At 38.5% G+C, this 22,347-nt stretch overlaps 1 protein-coding gene across 1 annotated transcript; it reads left to right on the top strand.

Annotated features, from left to right (window-relative positions):
• Window positions 1-110: 110 nt before the first annotated feature.
• On the top strand, window positions 111-20,485 carry LOC140159251 (ankyrin repeat, SAM and basic leucine zipper domain-containing protein 1-like). Its single transcript, XM_072182660.1, has 11 exons — window positions 111-283; window positions 6,239-6,416; window positions 7,292-7,420; window positions 8,128-8,236; window positions 9,578-9,689; window positions 10,528-10,659; window positions 11,044-11,144; window positions 11,813-11,981; window positions 16,012-16,124; window positions 19,067-19,292; window positions 20,140-20,485. The coding sequence occupies exons 1-11, from the start codon at window positions 179-181 to the stop codon at window positions 20,308-20,310; spliced, it is 1,545 nt and encodes a 514-aa protein (XP_072038761.1). The 5' UTR covers window positions 111-178; the 3' UTR covers window positions 20,311-20,485.
• The last annotated feature ends 1,862 nt before the right edge of the window (window positions 20,486-22,347 follow it).

Genomic DNA, 22,347 nt, shown 5'->3' with positions numbered 1-22,347 from the left:
CCTCAGATGCCTATGTTCGCCATACATCTTTGCAATTCGCAAGTGTTCGATGCATCGTGCTATGGTGTACCGCCCAACCCTAACTCTTGCATGCTTTTCGGCTTTTCCGGTCAATGCATGAATGAATTAAAAGTTGTACGAAAACATCTCATTATTTTTGCTTGATTTAGGAGCTGTCATGGCTTTTCGTCCAGCTGGTGACGAGTTTGAAGATGACTGGGATGATGATGAGCTTTATCTTTTGAATGATCCAGTGCCCGGCGAAAAGCCGGCTCAAAAAAAGGTTGGTTAAGCTTACCAATAGCAATACCGGAATACCATCACAGAGTTTCCGAATTCAACAACTTTGAACGTGGGTTCAACTTTGAATGGGACCGAGAGCTATGATAGATAGTATTTAAGCACATTCCTTCAGCGGTGTACGTCTGCTATCTCTCTCTCTCTGATTATTGCGTAAAAAGAGCTAGGATTACGCATGTGCTAGTCGGGATTTTACGTTGTCACTATTCGCATGGACGGACATTTTTTTGCGGGCACGCTATAATTCTAGCGAGTAGATTTCTTGCAATATTTGGCTTATTTACCATCCAATTTATATCCTTCAATGTACCTGTATATCGTTAGCATATCAAGCGCGATCAAAAAAAGTTTTTTGAGGTTTCTGATCGTCACGATGAAACATTTTTTAAAAAACACGACTTTCTCAGTTCTCCCAGCCATTGTTTACTCGTTGTTATCGACGTCACCAATTAGTCTTGACCTCACTTGTGCAACGTGGCTGTATCGCGAACACGCCTTGACGACAGAAACCGGCTGTAAATGAGGTGGGTCATCTCGTGACTTGCATTGTTTCACCACCGATCACGCTCGTCGGACGTAGGGGGGTCGACGGCCTAGAAATTACCTTTTAAGTATCAGAAATTCCAAGTTCAATTTACTTGGATACATTGAATAAGATACTATGATTTGGAGATCAGATATGGGTCATTATTGTATTCTGGGGTCCAATAGTGTGACATACAGTCAAAATTTCAAAATTGAATATTAATGTCAATTTTAAAGTTAGCTTAAATTGAGTGGAATTATATACTCTTTCAAAATCTGCAAAATATTTTCAGCGATGATTGCCCAGAAATCTGTACGTAGCACATAGCTGTGGAGAAATCACTCTAAAATGTCGCGCATAACCGGACACCAAACATGTTTTAACCCCTGCTAAACAAAAAATATAAATGCCAAAATGGCTAAAAAGTTGCAAGTTAAATGTGGTTTAGGAGCTTTTATAATGTAAAAATAAAATAACATTATAAGAAGTTGCTGTAACCTTCAAAACAGCATATTTGCATTTTGGTCAAAATACATGGTCAAAAATTGACCCAAAAGTTAATTATTGGGCCTGTTTTGTACAATTTCTGTCAGTTTAGATTAAAAGTTGCCATTTTTATGTGGGGCCAGCACAAGTGTGGCATAATAGATAAGTGGATGACTTTCTATAACATCAATTTTGTGCACATGAGAGAATTTAAGGTGCCCAGTGGGGTCGCGCATAACTGGACACCAAATCATTTGGTGTCCAGTTATGACTGACAATAACAAGCTATCTGTAATTATGTCATACTTTGAAAAGTGTATTTGACCTGCAAATTTATCTAAACATATATCACACTGTTGTTTTAAGTATTCATTGTTTATCAGATACCCAATTTTTAAAAATTATGACATATTATTCATTTTCATGTGTCGGTCATAACTTCGGTGTCCAGTTTGTCGCATACAATATCCAGCTTTAACTTTAATTCAACTTATTTTTTATTTTCTTTTTGTCAGTCATATATTTAAATATGTCATAAAAATATATCATTTGAAGTATTTGTTGTTTACAAATTACCCCATTTAAAAAAAAAAAATATAGCACATTTGCATTTTTACATGTCGGTCATAACGTCGCAAGCATAACGCGGACACCAAAATATGTACTTTATGTAAGCGCTGTCTTTGTTAACAAATGTTTTGTCTCTAACATTTCTTTCATAATACAGTTTTAGTATACATCCTATTCACTCAATAAGACCAAAAAAAATAAGCAATGGTCACATATAAATGAAACTAACAGGCAACCAGATGTAGATGATCTTTTTTGTCACAAGTGGTGTACATGATTTTCGAGACCTTACATGTAATAAAAATTAAAAATAGCTGTTAACAATTTCTTTTTTGAAAGTTTTTAGTAATAACCCACTTGTTTTGTATAAAAAATTACAAATAGGCCAAATACCTGTTACAGTTTTCAAAATTCAGGGCAAATTATGTGTCGGTCATAACCGGACACCATTGGACCCCAGAATACAATAATGACCCATAGATGTGAGTACCAATTTCATATAAATTGACTGAATTGCCAAAAATATTGTTGAAATGTTTGAGCTGCGCAAAACGTTAAGTGTGTAAATCCCATTGACACACAAAATGGCATAAGCCAGTCTCAGTGTACAAACGGCGTACACGAGACTGGCAAGCGAGTCTAGCATGCGCGTGTGTTGTTACTGCGCAGCAGCTTGATCGGCGAATGAAGTGCCGATGTATGCGTTGGAAATATTACAACCAATACAAGATACAACAGAAGAGGCTTTTCTATACAGTGAACAATAAACAAGAAATGAAATCCAATGTATATCTGCACAAGCGACTGATAGCCTATCTTGTAGGTATGCCAGGTGAATTCAAATTTGCCATCAAACTGCATCATTTTATATATCAAATTAAAGCCCTTGACTGAGTAAAGAAAGCCAACACTGAAAACCTTTTTGCCATAAGCATAGCACTTTCCGTAGCAAAGTTACATCTAGTCAAAGATTGACTTTCATCAAAAAGATTCTGCTAGCAATTTTAAATTCCCCAAAACAGCATTACGGGGGTGTTTCTAGCAAGGCTCCCGCTAGCCTTCAAAAACTCTGCGTCCGATCGGACGCACAACTGTAAAACCTGGTCGGGAAATGTGCATCCCACAAAATTTGTGTGCGTCCGTACATGTATGTTAATGTGTTGGGCAACAGGGAATACAATTTTACAAAGCCCCGATTGCCGGTATTGCATCGCAGTTTGATACAAATATTTGACAATTTCCTTTCAGATTCCTGATGAGATTTTCAAGATTTATGTAAATATTATTGTCAATAACAAATTACGTGAATGCAAACTTACTGATAATGTAGGCCCCTACGATAGTTTAGAAAGTTGCATTTTTGCTCTTGTGTTTGAAAGCTTATCACGTCTCGCTGCCGTAAGAAATAAGAATTTTCATTCATTGACTGGTGACCCGGAAGTGTTGCAAAATGGGAGTGGTTAAATGTGAAAGTTCAATACCTCATTTACTGATTGGTCCATTGGTTTATGAATATTAATTAAGCTTTATTAGGAGAATTAGGAGTGATCAGTCAACATAATTTTCACAATTTTTAATGATGATGAAGTTGGTAAGCTTATAATCACTAATTTTTGGGCTGAATCAACTTGCGTCCGACTGGACGCAAGGGGTTGATGAAATTTGTTGAACATTGCGTCCAGCAATACAAAAATACGTCTGGACGCAAGAATTTGCGTCCAGCGGGAGCCTTGGTTTCTAGATCTTAGTCTCATGACGATAGCAGCTTTTTTTAAGGCACTTGAAACTTGATTCTGAGTTTAGCATCCGCCGCCCGCGTTATGAATTTTGTGCCGCATTTGAGATGTAAAATCTGAAAATAATTCATTATTGTGCAAATTACTACTAAACCAGAAAGAAAATTTGTTGTGTAAAAATTTTAAACCCCAGGTATTTCAATGATACCTTTGTGATACCAGGGTAGACTAGAAGTGAACTTAACCTAGCCATGGACATTGTTTATGTTGTAAATAATTTAAGATCTACTACAAAAGACCTATTTTTAATAAATTGGTGCCAATAATAATTATTTCATACATACTCATGATATAACGACGTTTCTGATTGGATTTGGGCTGTTTTCTGCTGGTCATAAATTCCGTCACGCAGCGTTGGAACCCAATTAACGTGATCCACGATTTGCTAGTGTTGTGTACACGCGCATGTCACCGCGCCAATCTCACACGGAGCGCAAAAGATGAACGCGTCGACTCCCGGCCGTTGACCTTATGAGCCGGCTGCTTCCTGCAAGTAGGCCTACTCATTTTATCCCAATTTTTGAAGGAAAACGGTATGGAAATGTTATTTAAACTTGTAAACCCTGATCATTTTCATTTGTATTGAATTGCTAACAATGTTCAGAATGTTGGGTATGTATGAACGGGGTTCATTCATAGGATTTCGGGCATGATCGTTGATTTATGCCCCCAATCCTATGAATGAACCCCTAATTCAATGTTCTGCATGATTGTTATTTTTGTATAAATGAGTCAACCCCCCCCCCCATTTCCCCCTATCCTCAAATGTATATAGAGAGGTTAGTACAAATTGGAGTGAAGAAGACTGATATACTTCAGAATACATTGAGTTTTAAAACTTGATTTAAACAAAAAGCAAGATAATTATACTTTTATAAACATTTGTGTGTTCGTGACATTATGGGACCCTGAAATACCCAAATAGAATGAGCGAAAGTGCATAAGCATTAAAAAGGCTGCGTATAATGAAACCTTGAAAATAATGAATAATGAAATAGTTGCCTCATTATGAGCTGAAAAAAAAGGGACGCTAAACTCGATATCAAGTTTCAAGTGCCTAATGGAACTGCTATCAAAATCCCTCTGAAATTTCATGTGCGAGTCTCTCATCACCAAAAAAAATCATATTTGGGTCAAGTGAAGTTTCAAAAAATTAAATTTACGATCTTTTGATAATTAGTTAGGGATCATTTTATTTTAACCTCTGGCATGAGAGATTGAGAATGTGGGTTAAAGATAAGCCACTCTGTGTTCTCATTTTGCAACTAAAATAGGCTTCTCATAAAGCTTAAATTAGCGGGCTAGGATGCTGGCCATCCATGTACTTTTAAGATGGCGGATATACCAAGCACTAAGGCAGTGACTCAAGCCGGATATTCGGGTACCGCCCGTTTTTCCCTACCGGATACAAATTCCATTTACGGATTACCCGAATTAAAAAAAAAAAAAAAAATTTTAAATTTTTTTTCAAAGTTTTTTTCGGTTTTGCAGAGTCTCTGGACCTAGAACCTAAATGCTAGGATCATGGTTGACCTAAAAAAAAATTTAAAAAATTGAATTTTGCACATTGTTTTGTAATTTTAATATGAAAATTGATACATAGTTTTCATGTCATACTCTATTAATGATATCAAAATGCATTCAAATTCAATGCATTTTGATATCATTAATAGAGTAATGACATGAAAACTATGTATCAATTTTCATATTAAAATTACAAAACAATGTGCAAATTCAATTTTTTTTTTTTTTTTTAGGTCAACCATGATCCTAGCATTTAGGTCTAGGTTCAGAGACAAAAAAAAAAAAAAAAAAAAACTTTGAAAAAAATTTTTTTTTTTAAATTTAATTTTTTTTTTTTTTTTTTTTTTGCAATTTCGGTACCCGTTACCCGCCCGAAATTTACCTCGGGTACCCGAATACGTCATTACCCGATAGGTCACAGCCTTACCAAGCACCCTCACTACATTCGGGTATGTGAGGGAGGGTGCTTGACCAGGCATAGTGCCGATGACGGTCGATGTGGTGATGAAGCTGGTGATTCAATCAGAATTCTCTCGGTCGGACATCCGGGAACATTGTCCCCTTTGCACAAGCGCGCGCATAGCAACCAGCCCGAGGAAGGGGAACTGCACATGCGCACACACTCATCTCATTCTTCTCATCATCACAATCAAACTTCTTACCAAGGTCCAAGTCTAAATTAAATAGTAGCCCCACGCACTGACTGCATGACATCACCAGGGATAGACTTAGGTTTCAGTTTTCTACTGGTCATCCGAGCCAGTGAAATGGCAAATCTAGTGGCCCTGCAATAAGTTTACTGGCCAAGCTTTTTCAATATGTTCTGTTATAGTGTTAATACAAAAAGTGCTCTCCCCTTCATAGGAAAACAATTTACCAGTTTCCAATCCTTTGGGAGGTGTCAAGCCAGCCAGCAAAACTATATATTGTTAAAAACAAAGAAATACATTTATGTATTATATTTATAGTGTGGCAAGATTTCAAAGATCTAGATGTAATTTTAAAGGTTCTGTTCTTTCACAATACTGTATTGCAGAAGGTATCATCAAGACCACAAGTGAGGGGTAATCTCCATGAAGCAGGACAAGCCAGGAGACCTGCAGAGCAACCAGCAAAGCGACGAGACCACAACGGTGCGCCACTATCGCCAGACGATTTCAGAGTAGCTGTGTGTAGGGGAAACCTGGCTGAAGTACAAACCTTTTTGGATCGTGGTATGGATTTAGAATTGCCATTTGATTTAAATAACTTCTTGGACTCTTTTTTTTAAGTACAGCATATCCTTATTCAGTACTAACTACATTAGGCTTTTACTGAAATGTAATGGATGATGCCTGTATACTATGATCAGCTTATAATGGAGGAATTACTTGATTTTGTCACTGCAAAACTGGGTTGTTTGATTTAAATCACGCCGATTTAAATGAACTTTTTTCCCATTTTTGAAAAACATAAGTTAATTTCTTTTCTTAAATTGACTGTTTTACTTCATTTCTAATGCTTCTACAACTTTTGGATACAATTACAATACCTCTATGATGACATTTTATCTATTGCTATAAATTCATCTTCAAGGTGCAGAATTCAACAGGTTTTTTCCCATGATTTTTGCCAAATTTTTTCCTTGAAATTTTCACATGTAAAAACATGTTTTGAATTTGTGTAAATACCTGATAGGATTGCACATATGTCTAGCATTCCACTGGCCTCTTTTGAATTCGTCATGGGGTATAGCAGTTCTTGGAATTAAAAAAAAATTTAAAATCTGATTTAAATTAAAAAAATCTGATTTTTTTGGATAAAATCAACAACTCTGCTGCACATGTTAACAAAGTCCCAACTTTTGCCCACATAAATTCACAATTTAAGCCTGCATCAGTCATGCAAATGCAGCAATTTTGGTAACAATGTTTTGCATTTTACAAGTTAGTCATCCCAAATTATTTTCAACCACTTCTCAAGATTTTCTGTGAACTGCGTTCCCCCAATACCTACCCTTTTCTATGCCCTGTCCTTATCATCATTTCAACACAAGAATGTTTTACATTACACATCAGTTTAATATTTCTTGTCATTTTTTTGTGTGAAGGTCTTCAAGTGGACTGTGATTTACAGGCAGGTTGGACAGCACTTATGTATGCAGCTTCCAAAGGCCATACTGACATTGTCAAATTTCTGCTAGATAAGGGAGCTGATCCAAATTTTAATAGAGCATCATGTAAGTATGCATTTATAAAGTTTACTTGAAAATGTTCATCAGGATTGGTAGGAATAGAATATATTTAGTTATTAAAGTTCATATTTTTGATTCAAGTAAGATGCATTTACTCTGTGTGTATTCTGCATGTTTTTGTAAGCACTGTTGCCTTTTTGTCAGCACAGAATGAGTTGTGAGCACTATAACCAATATCAGAAATATTCCTGAAGAGGATCATTTCTTTGTAGAAATTCAAAATTATATAATACTGACCGAACAGTTTCGACCATCTTGGCTATGGTCATCTTCAGAGTGTTGTTCTTCGATCCAATTCTGTACACCAACAGACAGTGCACCAGTGCATAGAAGTGGATTGTATGTGACTAAGATAATGGGCCCCCTCGTCTCTGTTCATGGTGTTCAGTGCTCTCTTCCTTATTCAGATTACTTCTCTGATACGGCGGGCTCCCGAATAATTAACATTCCTTCTCAAGAACTTGCATCTTTTCCAATTGATATCATCATTTTGTTGAACAGTATAGTCCACAATCGCAGATATGGATTGTTCACTGACCGGTTGTTTTCTTGTTTGGCGAAAAAAGGTTCCTTTACTATTAGCTACTTTATCTGTTGAAATCTTTTTTGCGCTCTTTCGATCTTGTTTCAACACAATGCTCAGTTACCACTACATTATAAGTATTCATGTCTTTTGCATTTCTACTGTATAGATATGTACACTCCACTGATAGCTGCCTGCAGTAGGAATCATGAAGAGTCTACAGCAACCTGTGTGGCATTACTACTGGAAAGAGGAGCTAATCCAAATGCTCATGAAAGGTAGGTAGGCTTCTTGTATGTATTGTGTGTATCTCATCAAGTATTGGGCTATTCCAGTTGAAATCCACACGCCCTCTGTGGAAGACATTACCTTAAGCTACCACACAGGGAGTGTGAATTTCAAATGGAGTAACCTGTATGGGTGACCCTCTGTATGGGAGGTTAAGGTCTTGTTTTCCATAGGGGGTGTATCAACTGAAATACCCCATTGTGATCCAACTGCACCATTATAAACTCTCTGCATCCCCATCTCTTTGTGTTATTCTGATTACAGACAACCATGTTACTGGTTATTTTACATTGCAATGCATTTTTTGTCGGTTGCTATACATGCTCAGTAAAAGCATTTATGTGCAGTCTATACGCCGTAGAAGTGACGTCATAGTCGGATTAACTGCCATAGCAATAGATGAATACAATTTTTGAATAGACCGCCCTGCACTACAAGCAGATTGCACTAATCACCTGTGTATGTCAGCAAACATAGATTGAATACAATGCCGCTCTTTTCAAAGATACTTATCCTACAGGTGCGAATAATCAGCCTTTCTTTGACATCTATGGTTCAATACATCGGTACCGCGTGATCGTTGTAGTGCAGGGCGGTATAGCCAAAATTGTATTCATCTATTGCTATGGTAGTTAATCCGATTAAATACGTCACTTCTACGGCGTATAGTAATAATGGTGATATGGCATTATGCCGAAGTCGCATGGATATGTTCACTCCACCCCACAAATTATTGCATGCAGATGATGTAGTTATGCCTGTGTAGCATTAATTACTACTGGAAAGAGCTGCCAATCAGTGGTGTAGCCAGGTTTTGGGCACCAGGGGGTTAATTAAGTACCTGAAGTTTTATCTGTCAAGTGGTTTTTTTGCCCAATTGGGTAATTTACATTGTAAATTAAGGTAAATCCATCAAAATTTCAGGTATTGGATGCTATTTTTATGCAAAATTGGCATGCTCAGGGCTGTAGGTAGCAGAAATTGAGTGCCAGGTGGCAGTTTACAGAATTTGCTTGATTACCAAGATTTCAACAAAAGTGGACTCTTTTTTAAGGATAGATTTGGTAAATTACACATGTTTTTTTTTAGTTTGAGTGGTGGGCACTAGCATCAAAATAAACCTTCAGTGATGGGCTCCAAAAGTGAGTGATGGGCTCCACCACCCACTGTCATCCACCGTAGCTACAACCCTGCGGCTTCTATAAGACCAATCAATGTGGCCGGGTGCGCCAATTCGCCACACTTTGGCACTGAATGTTTTGGCCGCACTGTTTTCTAAGAATGATTATTTATTAATTTCATCTGCATCATTATTCTTGTCCTCATCACAGGAGTCACATGACACCGCTGATGTTTGCAGCTAAGAATGGTCACCAGACAGTGACTGACCAGTTGATTCAATGCGGGGCTGATGTCAACAAAGAAGATAACAGAGGGTGGACAGTAAGTATGCAAACTTAACTCTGCGGGTGTCGACTGCAGACAACAAGTTCAAACATTTCACAATTGTACATTTTCATAACCATATTTGGAATCAGCATGAAAGATGCATTTAAATGAGTACAAACAAGCCTAGTATTGGTTCAGTGGTTCTTGAGATAGCTCTTGATACTGTGACCGAGCATGATCCACATATGCAACATGGCTGTACATCGTACATTGCAAAAAATTACTGTGCATGCAAAATGTCAACCTGTCCTATACAATTGCATGTATATACATAGCATGAGTCAAATAACTTAATTATGAGACCATCTCTAACGGAATCATTGGCTACGTTACTTGAAGTAAATAGATTGAATCTAATCTGCTTTAGGATCATCTATGTGAACTCCTTTCAAACTCAAACCAAGAAATTCAATCAAAACAATATTTTGAGTCCGAAAAATGTAACTTTGCAGCTCTGATCGAAGCAAATGGTTGGTACAAATGCAGTAGTCTTAATTTGTAAGAAAATTAAAATTATTCTCATTAACTCATTAACACTAACTCTCGAAGTGCTCTTTGGTGAATGGAAGGGAAAGAAGGAATGGAGAAGATGAACAAAGGCCTTTGACGTGTGTGTACCATCCCGCATGCTGTGTACGTACTGTGATGTGAACAGAAATGTGATCGTGGTGGGATCATGTACAGTTGTTAGCAGCTATGATCATTCAAATGAAATATCTACTATAGCATTCCCAATGTCGTCTGAGATGTGAAATGAAGTGATGGTAATATCGAAATATAAGCTTTCTAAGAGCTTCTCTAAGTTAACATGTTGATTTATTGCTTGTTGCAGGCGTTACACTTTGCTGCTGAGCTAGGTGATTTCAAGCTTGTTAAGACTTTGATTGAGGCTGGTTCAGATACATCCAGAAGGTGTGCTGAGGGAACTCCTGCAGATATTGCCAATAGTCAAGGACATGATATGGTAAGGCAAATACATATTGTTATGCTGCTTTCAGATTTTCATGCTGCGCTGATGCAGCTTTTTATGTCACTTCGCTATCCGGCCAACAACGCCAGCCATGATTAGCGCAAGCAGTGTTTTGCGGATATAAATTTTTAATAATTTTGCCATAAAATTTGTATTATATCGTGTATTTCAAAAGAACAAAATTATTTGATATCAGAAGGACATTCCTCGTAATCAAAATGTAATTTAGTGTGTCTGATGTGCTCTCAGGTCCCACCAAAAATACTGTGCAAACATTGCTATCCGATCCCTTAAGAGATGACAGCAATGCTGAAAGCCACTTTTATAATCCAATATTATTCATCGCAGTTGTATTTCTTCAATTCTTTTCCTTGGTAGATTGGCAAGTTTATACAAAGTGGAGACTGCCTTCCAGATGGCGCTTTTGCCGTAAATGGCGATGCAGATGGTGCGCAAGTGGCAGTCAAGCAACCAATCAGGTAAAATTGAAAAAAGTCTTACTGCGTTTTTTTGTAATATGTCTAGTGGGGTTGGTTGCTGCAATTTGGGCTATTCCATTTAAAATCCACACTACCCCTGTGTAAGATTTAGGAAATATCTACCACAGGGGGAGTGTGAATTTTAAATGGAATGAGCACATTAGGCAGCTACATTTGAATTTCATACCCGCTCTGAGAAAGATTCAACCTGAATCTTCCACAGAGGAGGCGAGTTTCAAATGGAGCTGCCTAATGTGCTCATTCCATTAAAATTCATACCCCCCCATTGGCAGGTATTTCCAAAATCTTCCACAGGGGGAGTGTGGATTTTAAAAGGAATAGCCCAAGAACATCCTGATGCATTATTCACGGAGGAATCTAACTTCTTTGTCGCTTTGAAAGAGCGATGAGCACTCCGGCCTGTGAGCATGGGCATGACCCTTGACCTTACCTTTACCTTGAATGAGCTATTACAATTGAAATCCACATACCTCCTATGGAAGACATGACCATAATTTCCCACACAGGGAGTGTGAATTTCAAATGGAATCACCCAGGTAGATAGTCCAATTTGAAATTCACACTCCCTGTGTAGGAGGGGGTGTATGGATTTCGACTGGATTGACCAAATATAACACAGCATAATTGTCTTGTTTGATTTGTTACAGGACTGATGCGTCATTGGCGGATGGTGCATCCTTTTCAGGTTATCGTAGATATAATGATCTGGAGATGTTCTTACATAGTCAAGAAATGCCGCATCTGGTTCCTGTATTTCAGAAGCATGTCATTGACTTCTCATTGTTACAGTGTATGACCGAGTCAGATCTAGAAAAGGTAAGACGGACAGACAGACAGACAGACAGACATACAGACATACACTACAAGATTCTTATTGGTGCCGCCTACACAGATACACTGTCGCCAACTTACCTGACTGGGTCACACTGGTGCTACTGCACAGGACCCATCAGCAGTGACACTGCACTGGTAGTACACTGGTACTCCCCTGGTACTGCACAGTACCAGTCAAGTGCCTCGGTAACGGTGTACCTGTGCAGGTGACCCCAATTGGAATCTTGTAGTGACTATACACACATGCATGCACTTCTATGCAGTTATAATGCATCAACTATATGGACAGTGAGAAATGACAAAACATGGTCAGATTTTAATTGTCATACAATGGACTCGACCGGTTTACACCCAGGCGACTATGGACGAATCTTTTATTTGTTCAGCTTGAGTTACAAGGAGACATATCGGTACCCTGCTATGATAATAAACATTTTTGTAGTTTTGAGAAAAAGTACAAAACATGGTTCAAGCATGCATATAAACATATTTACCAATCTTTCGACAAGAACAAATGATGAGGCAAATTAAAAGGAATTATCAGAAACGATTAGGGTGATTACATAACTGATACATGTGGCAAAAATCAGAGCAAAATCTTCAGACAAATAGCTAAGTAAAGCATAAATTTTGGTGTTAAAATTCCTAACTCACCAGTTGTCACCTGTCAAAATTGCCTAACTCACCCCATAATCTCCTTTATGATTGGTCAATGGCAATGGCATTATTGCATCAGGTGCATGTGGTAAAAGAGACAAGATTTAAGCAAAAAGCTCAATTCGACTGAAAAGTTAATTATCGTAGCAGGGTGACGATATGTGATCGTGAAAACTAACGTTTTGTGGAAAACAAATAATAATGTAAGAGGTAGGTAAGAGACAGCAAATTTGTGTGGTATGTGGCGTACATGTATATGGTCAATTCCAGCCAAAGCGGGCCAAAATTCTCTCTGGGGCCATTTTGAAAATGTTTTCCTTTTCAATTCTAGACTTATCAAATGAGGCGATCATGTCTAGTGAATCATCAGGTGGAAGTGCCATCGGATTGAAAAATAACTTTTCTTGCTAGACCAAATAAAGTGTTAAATGGGCATATGCATGTTACCCACAATTCAAGCATTTTTCACCTGTTATGCATATAAAATTTCACTTTCTTTAATATCTTTAAAAAAAATTTATGTGTGACTCATATACACTAGAAACCGGTGAAGACTTTGAGCGTAAAATAGAATTTTATTACATATATCTACAAAGAAATATTTTGGTTATTACAAATTTTAAGAAAAGAACCAGGTGTACAGTTAAGATTGTGTCAATTCTTGAACTCTTTCCAAAGTGGCTGTCATTTAACATTACTGTATTATTTGAAAGATTAGAATAAATGCTTCATATAAATATAAATTTAGATTTTGTATCTCGTAGCAGGATGAGGATCTCGGATGGATTCGTGGGTAACAGCGTCTGGAAAATAGCAATTCCTATTAATTTTTTTAAATAAAAATAAAAAATACTTTTCCGTATGTCAATAATTCAGGCTGCAATGGCACTAAAATGAATTTTAATCAAAATACAGACTACATGGAATATTTAGAATGGATCATTATGGCATTTTGGGTATAAAAGTTTTGAGAATAATGAAGTTGCCAAATTCAAATAGACAGAGCAAACAGTTTTATATTATTATTTTAGTAAAATCATTCCATATTTTCATGCAGCAATATTCTATTAACTTCGTGTTTGACAGTTTCTTTGAACTAAAACACTATCAATACATTGTTAACTATAATTTAAGTAGGGATTAAGTGGGTAACCAAAATGTTAAGTGGGTAACACATATTTGAAGGTATGTATTGGTAAGCGGCAAAATAGAAACTATTACAGAAGGTTGGAAACCACCATGCGGTTATTCCTCCATTGTGTTTCAATGATTCCCGTTTCTCTAACTAATTGCATTTACCCAAAAATGGTAATTTAGGATAATCAATCAAAACTTCATGATGCAGTTTCAGTATACCTTCAAGAGGGCGCTATTAAACAGGACTGTTTTGGAACCTATTTCGCATGTTTTCAAAATGTTAAGATGCATAAGAAACATATAATTTACTGAGTAAATCCTTGGATTAAGTGAGTAACGCCAATTAGTGGGTAAAGCTATAAGTACTATAGTACCGTTTGGGATTTGCGTTTCTTAGGTGTATAAACTGTAAGTACTGTCAAAATTATAGCATACCCATGGCTTGAATATGTGCTGATTTAAACTTAAAATAAACAATCTCCTTATTTTTCAAGGTTAGCATCTATTCGGGATTCGTGGGTAACAAAAGTTTAAACCGTCGTAGATTCTTTTTTAAGCGGTGAACGTATTTTTACGATTTACAATTTTAAGCGCTTGTCAAACTAAATTCAGTGTCCAAAGTCATTAAATGTTAATTTAAGTTATAGCGATTATATCTGCTGGACTCGTGGGTAACAGTTGATACGTGGGTAACGTCAAATTTGATTTTATGGAATTTTATGGGTAAAACGTATTTGCATAAAATAGTCACTTGGACCTCAGAATTATAGAACGAAACTTCGTTTCATGATATAGTCATTTATGGCATATTCACTTAACATTTTCAGAACGATCATTTTATTTTTGATACGCGGGTAACAAAATTATTAGCCAAATTGACTTAATGGCCTCTAGAGTCCACAAACTTTGGTGGAATTCAATCGTTTTACATATGATGAGAGATCATGCAAACGTCTTTCTAACGGTAATAATTTCATTTTGATTGAAGGACATTCAATGACATATATGGTGCTTTATCTTTGAATTAGTGGGTAACGCCAAATCATTTAAGCTATCATAACTTGTCCCTGGTATGACTTGCTAGTAAAGGCCTATATGCACAAAGAGAGCACATTGGACGTGACATGATATGCTCCATCAATAACGTGATTTCCTTTATTAATGACATTTTAAAGTGGAAAGTTAACATAGAGAGAATTTTGTCCGCTTTAAGCTGGAATTGACCATATACAGGAGAGTTGAAATGATCTGCACCCAAATGAACTAACATTTTCTGGGATTATCTGTTAATCTGTGTGATCGAGTGGTATTTTATTCTTTGCAGAATTTTTAAATTTTACAAATTGGTCATTTCAATCACAAAGATTTTTTTGGTGTCAAGACACTGAGATGTATTCGTTGTGCAATGGGCTTATCACACTCTCCCTGTGGAAGATTTTGGAAATACCTGCCACAGGGGGAGTATGAATTTCAAATGGAATGGGTACATTAGGCAGCTCCATTTGAAACTCACCCTCCAGGAGTGAAAGATTCAGGTTGAATCTTTCTCAGGGTGTATGAAATTCAAATGGAGCTGCCTAATGTGTTCATTCCATTTGAAATTCATACTCCCCCTGTGGAAGATATTTCCAAAATCTTCCACAGGGGTAGTGTGGATTTTAAATGGAATAGCCCAGGGCTCAAAAGAATTTTCTATTATTGCGCTTACTTGGTAAAATGAGAAAAAAAGGTGAAAAGAATCCCTAAAAAGTGACTTAATCACCCCTGTCACAATCCCTGGTAAAACAATAAAAATGTGGTAAATCACAATTCAAACAATACCCTAATAAATAAAACTCAACTTTTTTCAGATATTTCCCCTTCAAAAATACTAAAAATGATAACTTGTTATCGGAAAATTGCCATCAGGCTTAAGCCCAGTTCTGTTAATCATATATACCAAAAGAAGCCTGGCCAGTAGCCATGCTTCTAGAAACCCGGCCCTAAATGTTTTAAGCAGTAGTGGCTGCTAATTAATTTGGCCCAATTTTTATAAGGATGGGCAAATCGGCTCCAGTCTGCTAAAACAGGCCTAGGCATTGCATGCATATCATAAAATCTGGGCCAATAACACATCATGTAAAACCACTCAGTGATCTCAACCATGCCAAGTTGGTAATAATAAGATAATCAGGAGCATCTAGATGTAATGAACACATTCTCTTTTGTTGCCTCTCAGATTGGTGTAGAGCAGCTAGGTTGCAGGAAGAAAATTATACAGTCCATCCATCAACTACATGGCAAGAAATGGGAAGCTAGTAGTGTACGCACACCTAGTGGCCCAGTGTTAAGGTAAGAAATGGGAAGCTAGTAGTGTACGCACACCTAGTGGCCCAGTGTTAAGGCAAGAAATGGGAAGCTAGTAGTGTGCGTACACCTAGTGGCCCAGTGTTAAGGCAAGAAATGGGAAGCTAGTAGTGTGCGCACACCTAGTGGCCCAGTGTTAAGGTAAGAAATGGGAAGCTAGTAGTGTACGCACACCTAGTGGCCCAGTGTTAAGGTAAGAAATGGGTGTACGCACACCTAGTGGCCCAGTGTTAAGGCAAGAAATGGGAAGCTAGTAGTGTACGCACACCTAGTGGCCCAGTGTTAAGGTAAGAAATGGGAAGATAGTAGTGTACGCACACCTAGTGGCCCAGTGTTAAGGTAAGAAATGGGAAGCTAGTACGCGCGCCTAGTGGCACAGTGTAAAGGGAAGAAAGGGGAAGCTAGAAGTGTACGCACACCTAGTGGCCCAGTGTTAAGGCAAGAAATGGGAGCTAGTAGTGGACGCACACCTAGTGGGCCAGTCTTAAGGTAAGAAATGGGAAGATAGTAGTGTACGCACACCTAGTGGCCCAGTGTTAAGGTAAGAAATGGGAAGCTAGTAGTGTACGCACACCTAGTGGCCCAGTGTTAAGGTAAGAAATGGGAAGCTAGTAGTGTACGCACACCTAGTGGCCCAGTGTTAAGGTAAGAAATGGGAAGCTAGTAGTGTACGCACACCTAGTGGCCCAGTGTTAAGGTAAGAAATGGGAAGCTAGTAGTGTACGCACACCTAGTGGCCCAGTGTTAAGGCAAGAAATGGGAAGCTAGTAGTGTACGCACACCTAGTGGCCCAGTGTTAAGGCAAGAAATGGGAAGCTAGTAGTGTACGCACACCTAGTGGCCCAGTGTTAAGGCAAGAAATGGGAAGCTAGTAGTGTACGCACACCTAGTGGCCCAGTGTTAAGGCAAGAAATGGGAAGCTAGTAGTGTACGCACACCTAGTGGCCCAGTGTTAAGGCAAGAAATGGGAAGCTAGTAGTGTATGCACACCTTGTGGCCCAGTGTTAAGGCAAGAAATGGGAAGCTAGTAGTGTACGCACACCTAGTGGCCCAGTGTTAAGGCAAGAAATGGGAAGCTAGTAGTGTACGCACACCTAGTGGCCCAGTGTTAAGGCAAGAAATGGGAAGCTAGTAGTGTACGCACACCTAGTGGCCCAGTGTTAAGGTAAGAAATGGGAAGCTAGTAGTGTACGCACACCTAGTGGCCCAGTGTTAAGGCAAGAAATGGGAAGCTAGTAGTGTACGCACACCTAGTGGCCCAGTGTTAAGGTAAGAAATGGGAAGCTAGTAGTGTACGCACACCTAGTGGCCCAGTGTTAAGGCAAGAAATGGGAAGCTAGTAGTGTACGCACACTTAGTGGCCCAGTGTTAAGGTAAGAAATGGGTGTACGCACACCTCGTGGCCCAGTGTTAAGGTAAGAAATGGGAAGCTAGTAGTGTACGCACACCTAGTGGCCCAGTGTTAAGGTAAGAAATGGGAAGCTAGTAGTGTGCGCACACCTAGTGGCCCAGTGTTAAGGCAGGAAATGGGAAGCTAGTAGTGTACGCACACCTAGTGGCCCAGTGTTAAGGTAAGAAATGGGGGTACGCACACCTAGTGGCCCAGTGTTAAGGTAAGAAATGGGAAGCTAGTAGTGTACGCACACCTAGTGGCCCAGTTTTAAGGTAAGAAATGGGAAGATAGTAGTGTACGCACACCTAGTGGCCCAGTGTTAAGGTAAGAAATGGGAAGCTAGTAGTGTACGCACACCTAGTGGCCCAGTGTTAAGGTAAGAAATGGGAAGCTAGTAGTGTACGCACACCTAGTGGCCCAGTGTTAAGGTAAGAAATGGGTGTACGCACACCTAGTGGCCCAGTGTTAAGGTATTAAACATCTCAAAAAAAAGTAACTGACCCCCTTAAATAATGACCATTATTCAAAAGCGGGTGATTGTATTACAAATCTGTAAAATGCGTTGGAAGCAGAATTTATTTCTGCACATTTTGACACCTCATTTGTAGCAATTGACTAAATATTGACATCACAGCGTACATTTAAATCAATGTAGCCCAAGATTTGAAAGTTGCAGTAAATTCTATTGATTTTGCATTCAGTGTAATGGAAGGAAATCTGTGTAATGATATCTGAGTATTTTTGTATTGTAAAAATTTGTATGTAAGTGCAACTTTCAAATCTGGACCTCACTACATTAAATTGACCGGTGTTGTATTGTTTTGTGGGCTATCGTATCAAATGAGGTGTCAAAATGGGCAGAAGTAAATTCTGCTTCCAACGCATTTTACAGATTTGCAATAGAATAGCCCCTTTTTGAATAATGGCCATTATTTAAAGGGGGGTTAGTTACTTTTTTGAGATGTTTATAAAGCCATTGCTATCATATTGATACTTTTCTATCCTTCTCTATATAACCCATGGAGTGCCCATGGAGATATGCCGAGTGTGGCTAGCAACCAAGTAAAAAAGCTTGCTCTGTAAAAAAAAGTTGATAATGTAACACAAAGGATATTGGCTATGATTGGATAAATGCCCATTGTTTTCACCAAAACTGCAAATTTGACCATAAAAACTTAGGCCAAAAAAAAAAAAAAAGGTTTGTCTCAAAGCACGAACGCGAATTTGTAAAATCATGAGATTTGGAAAAAAAAATTTTTATAGTTTTTCCAGAAAAATTCGGCAAAATTCAGATTTTTTTTCTCAAAATACCATGAAAAAAGTTGGGAATAAAAAAAAAAAATTGCATTTCGCATTTGTTTTCAAACCACTTGTGAGCTTTGAGACAAACCATTATTTTTTTTGGCCTCATACAAGACATCTGCGCCTTAATTTATTAGCCTGATCTTGTTTTGAGTTCACAAAACTTTTTCAAGTATTATTTTTAGAAGTTGCGATGTTTGTGATAACAGTTGTTCAACTTTTTTATTTACAGCCGTCATGAATCACTTGGAATCCTTGAGAACATCCACCTTCATGTCAAGTACATCAGCAGCAGTATCAAGTATATCAGGGAGAATTGGGAAACTCATGGTACACTAGAGAACCAGGCTGAAAACTTGTCTAATCTAGATAACCTCTCTAAGGAAGCTGGGACTGCCTTGAAGCAATCTAGACAACTGTTTCTTGAGCTACATCAGATGAAATCAAATCTTAATAAGGTATGTTGATTGGGAAACTCATGGGACATTAGAGAACCAAGCGGAAAACTTGTCTAATCTAGACAACCTCTCAAAGGAAGCTGGGGCTGCCTTGAAGCAATCTAGACAACTCTTTCTAGAGCTGCATCAGATGAAATCAAATCTTAATAAGGTATGTTGATTGGGAAACTCATGGGACACTAGAGAACCAGGCGGAAAACTTGTCTAATCTAGACAACCTCTCTAAGGAAGCCGGGCTGCCTTGAAGCAATCTAGACAACTCTTTCTTGAGCTGCATCAGATGAAATCAAATCTTAATAAGGTATGTTGATTGGGAAACTCATGGGACACTAGAGAACCAGGCAGAAAACTTGTCTAATCTAGACAACCTCTCTAAGGAAGCGGGGGCTGCCTTGAAGCAATCTAGACAATTGTTTCTTGAGCTGCATCAGATGAAGTAAAATCTTAATAAGGTATGTTGGGAGCATGGTGGCCGAGCGGAATGGGCTCCGACTCATAATGGGAAGGTGACACCCGTGACGCCATCGTGTTATGTCCTTGGGGAGGGGGCAGAGTATCCCCTGACAAAAAATGAAAGAGAAAATCAGAGAGGCAACAGAAAAGAAGAAAAGGAAAAGAAAGGAGAAAAAGGAAAAGAAAAGAAGTCGAAGGAATAAAGAAGCTCCCAAAAATTGCCCGGTGCATCTTCTGTGCTGTCTGCTTCCCGATCGGGAACCAAAGTAGTGTAAAATACCAAATTTTTGCATGCTAAATGCACACATTGTCCCACTAAAGGTCTTTAAACCGGAAAGAAATGCTGGTTTTTTACCTTGTTTATTTTTTTGACATTTTATATTGTTTCATACAGGTAACCAAATCAACTCAGATTGTTGCCGCTGATCTAATCCGAGATCCTGATGAAGCCAGGGGCCATGGAGTATTCAAATACATGGTAACACTTGGACTGGTAACAACAGTAGCACTCAGTGTATTATGGTATGGAGGACCTAATGGTATCAAAGATAGATTCACTCAATAACACGCAACATTTGTGGGTGTGGGGGTGTGGAAAGTGTAGCATACCTCAGGGTTATCTAACCCATTGGGCTATTCCATTTAAAATCCACACTACCCCTGTGGAAGATTTTGGAAATATCTTCCACAGGGGAGTATGAATTTCAAATGGAATGAGCACGATAGCAGCTCCATTTGAAACTCACCTCCCTCAGTGAAAGATTCAGGTTGAATCTTTCTCAGAGGGTGTATGAAATTCAAATGGAGCTGCTAATGTGCTCATTCCATTTGAAATTCATACTCCCCCTGTGGCAGATATTTCCAAAATCTTCCACAGGGGTAGTGTGGATTTTAAATGGAATAGCCCATTATTTGTTGTGCATTGACCTCTGACACAAGTAACTTCCATTTACTATAAATGCAGTCAGAGTGAACAAGCTAAAGTGATAACAAAGGCTCTCATCATGTGAGCAACAACGTTTGCTTTGTTCCTTTTTAAACTTGAACCATGCTTTGACTGAGGGATGTAACACCCTCAGGAAAGAACAAAACTGGTGTTGTCGGGGTGTTGTGCTGGTTTTATGCTGTTGTGGGTTTAGGCATGTGGTAAAACAAATCATAAATAGTAGCCTTGTGGGTTTTGCAATACACAAGCAATTTGAGGTGCAGTTTGAGAGTGCAATGTGAAATCTAATATCTAGCTAGAAACACTCCAAAAAAATTAATCTCAAATTTGCTCCAGATAAGGTGAAGTGACTTGGCGTTGCAAAGGTCGGTTTTGGGTTGTATATCGCAGTGTAATCATGGTAGCATTCTATACAGGCCAAATTTCTGCAACATTTCCAACATTTTCCTATGTATTTTGTTTTCTGGGTAACAGACATTTCCCTTCGTAGCAAGACGAGGGCTCAGGGCAAGAGTATCTTAACTCCAAAATTGCCATTTGAGAAAAACCACAAAAACCTGGACAAAACAAACTCCGTGGAGATAAGATTTTGTGGTGCTGAGTGCAGAAGACCCCTGGCAAATCCAATGCAAACTCTATGGAACTCCACTGGAGTAGTTAAGATGTTGTTGCTCTGAACACAGACCCTGATCTGGCACATTTGGTGAAGCATGATTTTCAATTGTGTACTGTTTGCAGGGCTGTCAACTTTTTGGCATTGCTTGGCGTGAGACAGAGGCGTACCGGGATTTACCGACTACAATGTTCATTTTGACCATGATTATTTGAGCCACGGCGCTCGAGAATCTGAAAGGGGGTAGGGACAACAAATTATTTTGACGATGAGTGAGATTTTACTCATTTTCCAGCTTTTTTGCGTGAGATTATACTACTTTGCCGTGAGAAAGTGACCCAATGCGTGAGACTCACGCCCAATGTGTGAGAGTTGACAGCCCTGCTGTTTGAATATGTACCACGGTGGAGTTAAGATTTTGTGGCTGTCAAATGGACAGTGTTTTTGTGGCTGTCAAATGGACAGTGTTGCTAGCTACATTTTCATACCAAAATCTCATTTTGCCAAAATTAAGATATTGTAGCGCTGAGCCCTCGAACATTTGTCAAGGAAAGAAGCTTGATGGATCATCTACTTTTGTAAGCATGTGTGTAATTCAACAACATGACTGTGTTTTTGTGCAAAATCTGAATGCAACGCCTCATTCAAACTAAACTAAACTAAGGGGTGGTGCAATAATTATGTGTACCCGGGGTGAATTCTCAAAATGGTCTGCCAAAAATCGCTGTTCTTTGGCCGTGCCAAAAAACTTTGCCCCCCCCTTCGACGTGCCAAAAACCTTTGCCCCCCTTTTGACGTGCCAAAAAATCTTGGGCCCCCCCCTTACACATGCAAGATTTTGGGGAACCCGAATTTAAAACTTTAAATTGTCTTAACATATAATGCGAAAGCCTTAGCAGGAAATTTTGCATATTTGAACGTGTTCAGTATCGCTTTCCCACGCCTTTTTAGGGCGTAATATAGAAACGGTGCCCAAAATATCTGTGCCAAAAATTGCTTGCCCCCCTTTCGACCTGCCAAAATCGCTTGACCCCCTTTTGACC

Source organism: Amphiura filiformis, chromosome 8 (genome assembly GCF_039555335.1).
Source record: "Amphiura filiformis chromosome 8, Afil_fr2py, whole genome shotgun sequence".
NCBI classification, from domain to species: domain Eukaryota; kingdom Metazoa; phylum Echinodermata; class Ophiuroidea; order Amphilepidida; family Amphiuridae; genus Amphiura; species Amphiura filiformis.
This window is presented reverse-complemented; position numbering and strand designations above follow the sequence as displayed.

Coding starts and splice junctions, on each gene's coding strand:
- LOC140159251 (XM_072182660.1), top strand. CDS start 179: ATGGCTTTTCGTCCAGCTGGTGACGAGTTTGAAGATGACTGGGATGAT. Junction 8,237..9,577: donor AATCCAAATGCTCATGAAAG/GTAGGTAGGCTT, acceptor TCCTCATCACAG/GAGTCACATGACACCGCTGA. Junction 11,982..16,011: donor CCGAGTCAGATCTAGAAAAG/GTAAGACGGACA, acceptor GTTGCCTCTCAG/ATTGGTGTAGAGCAGCTAGG.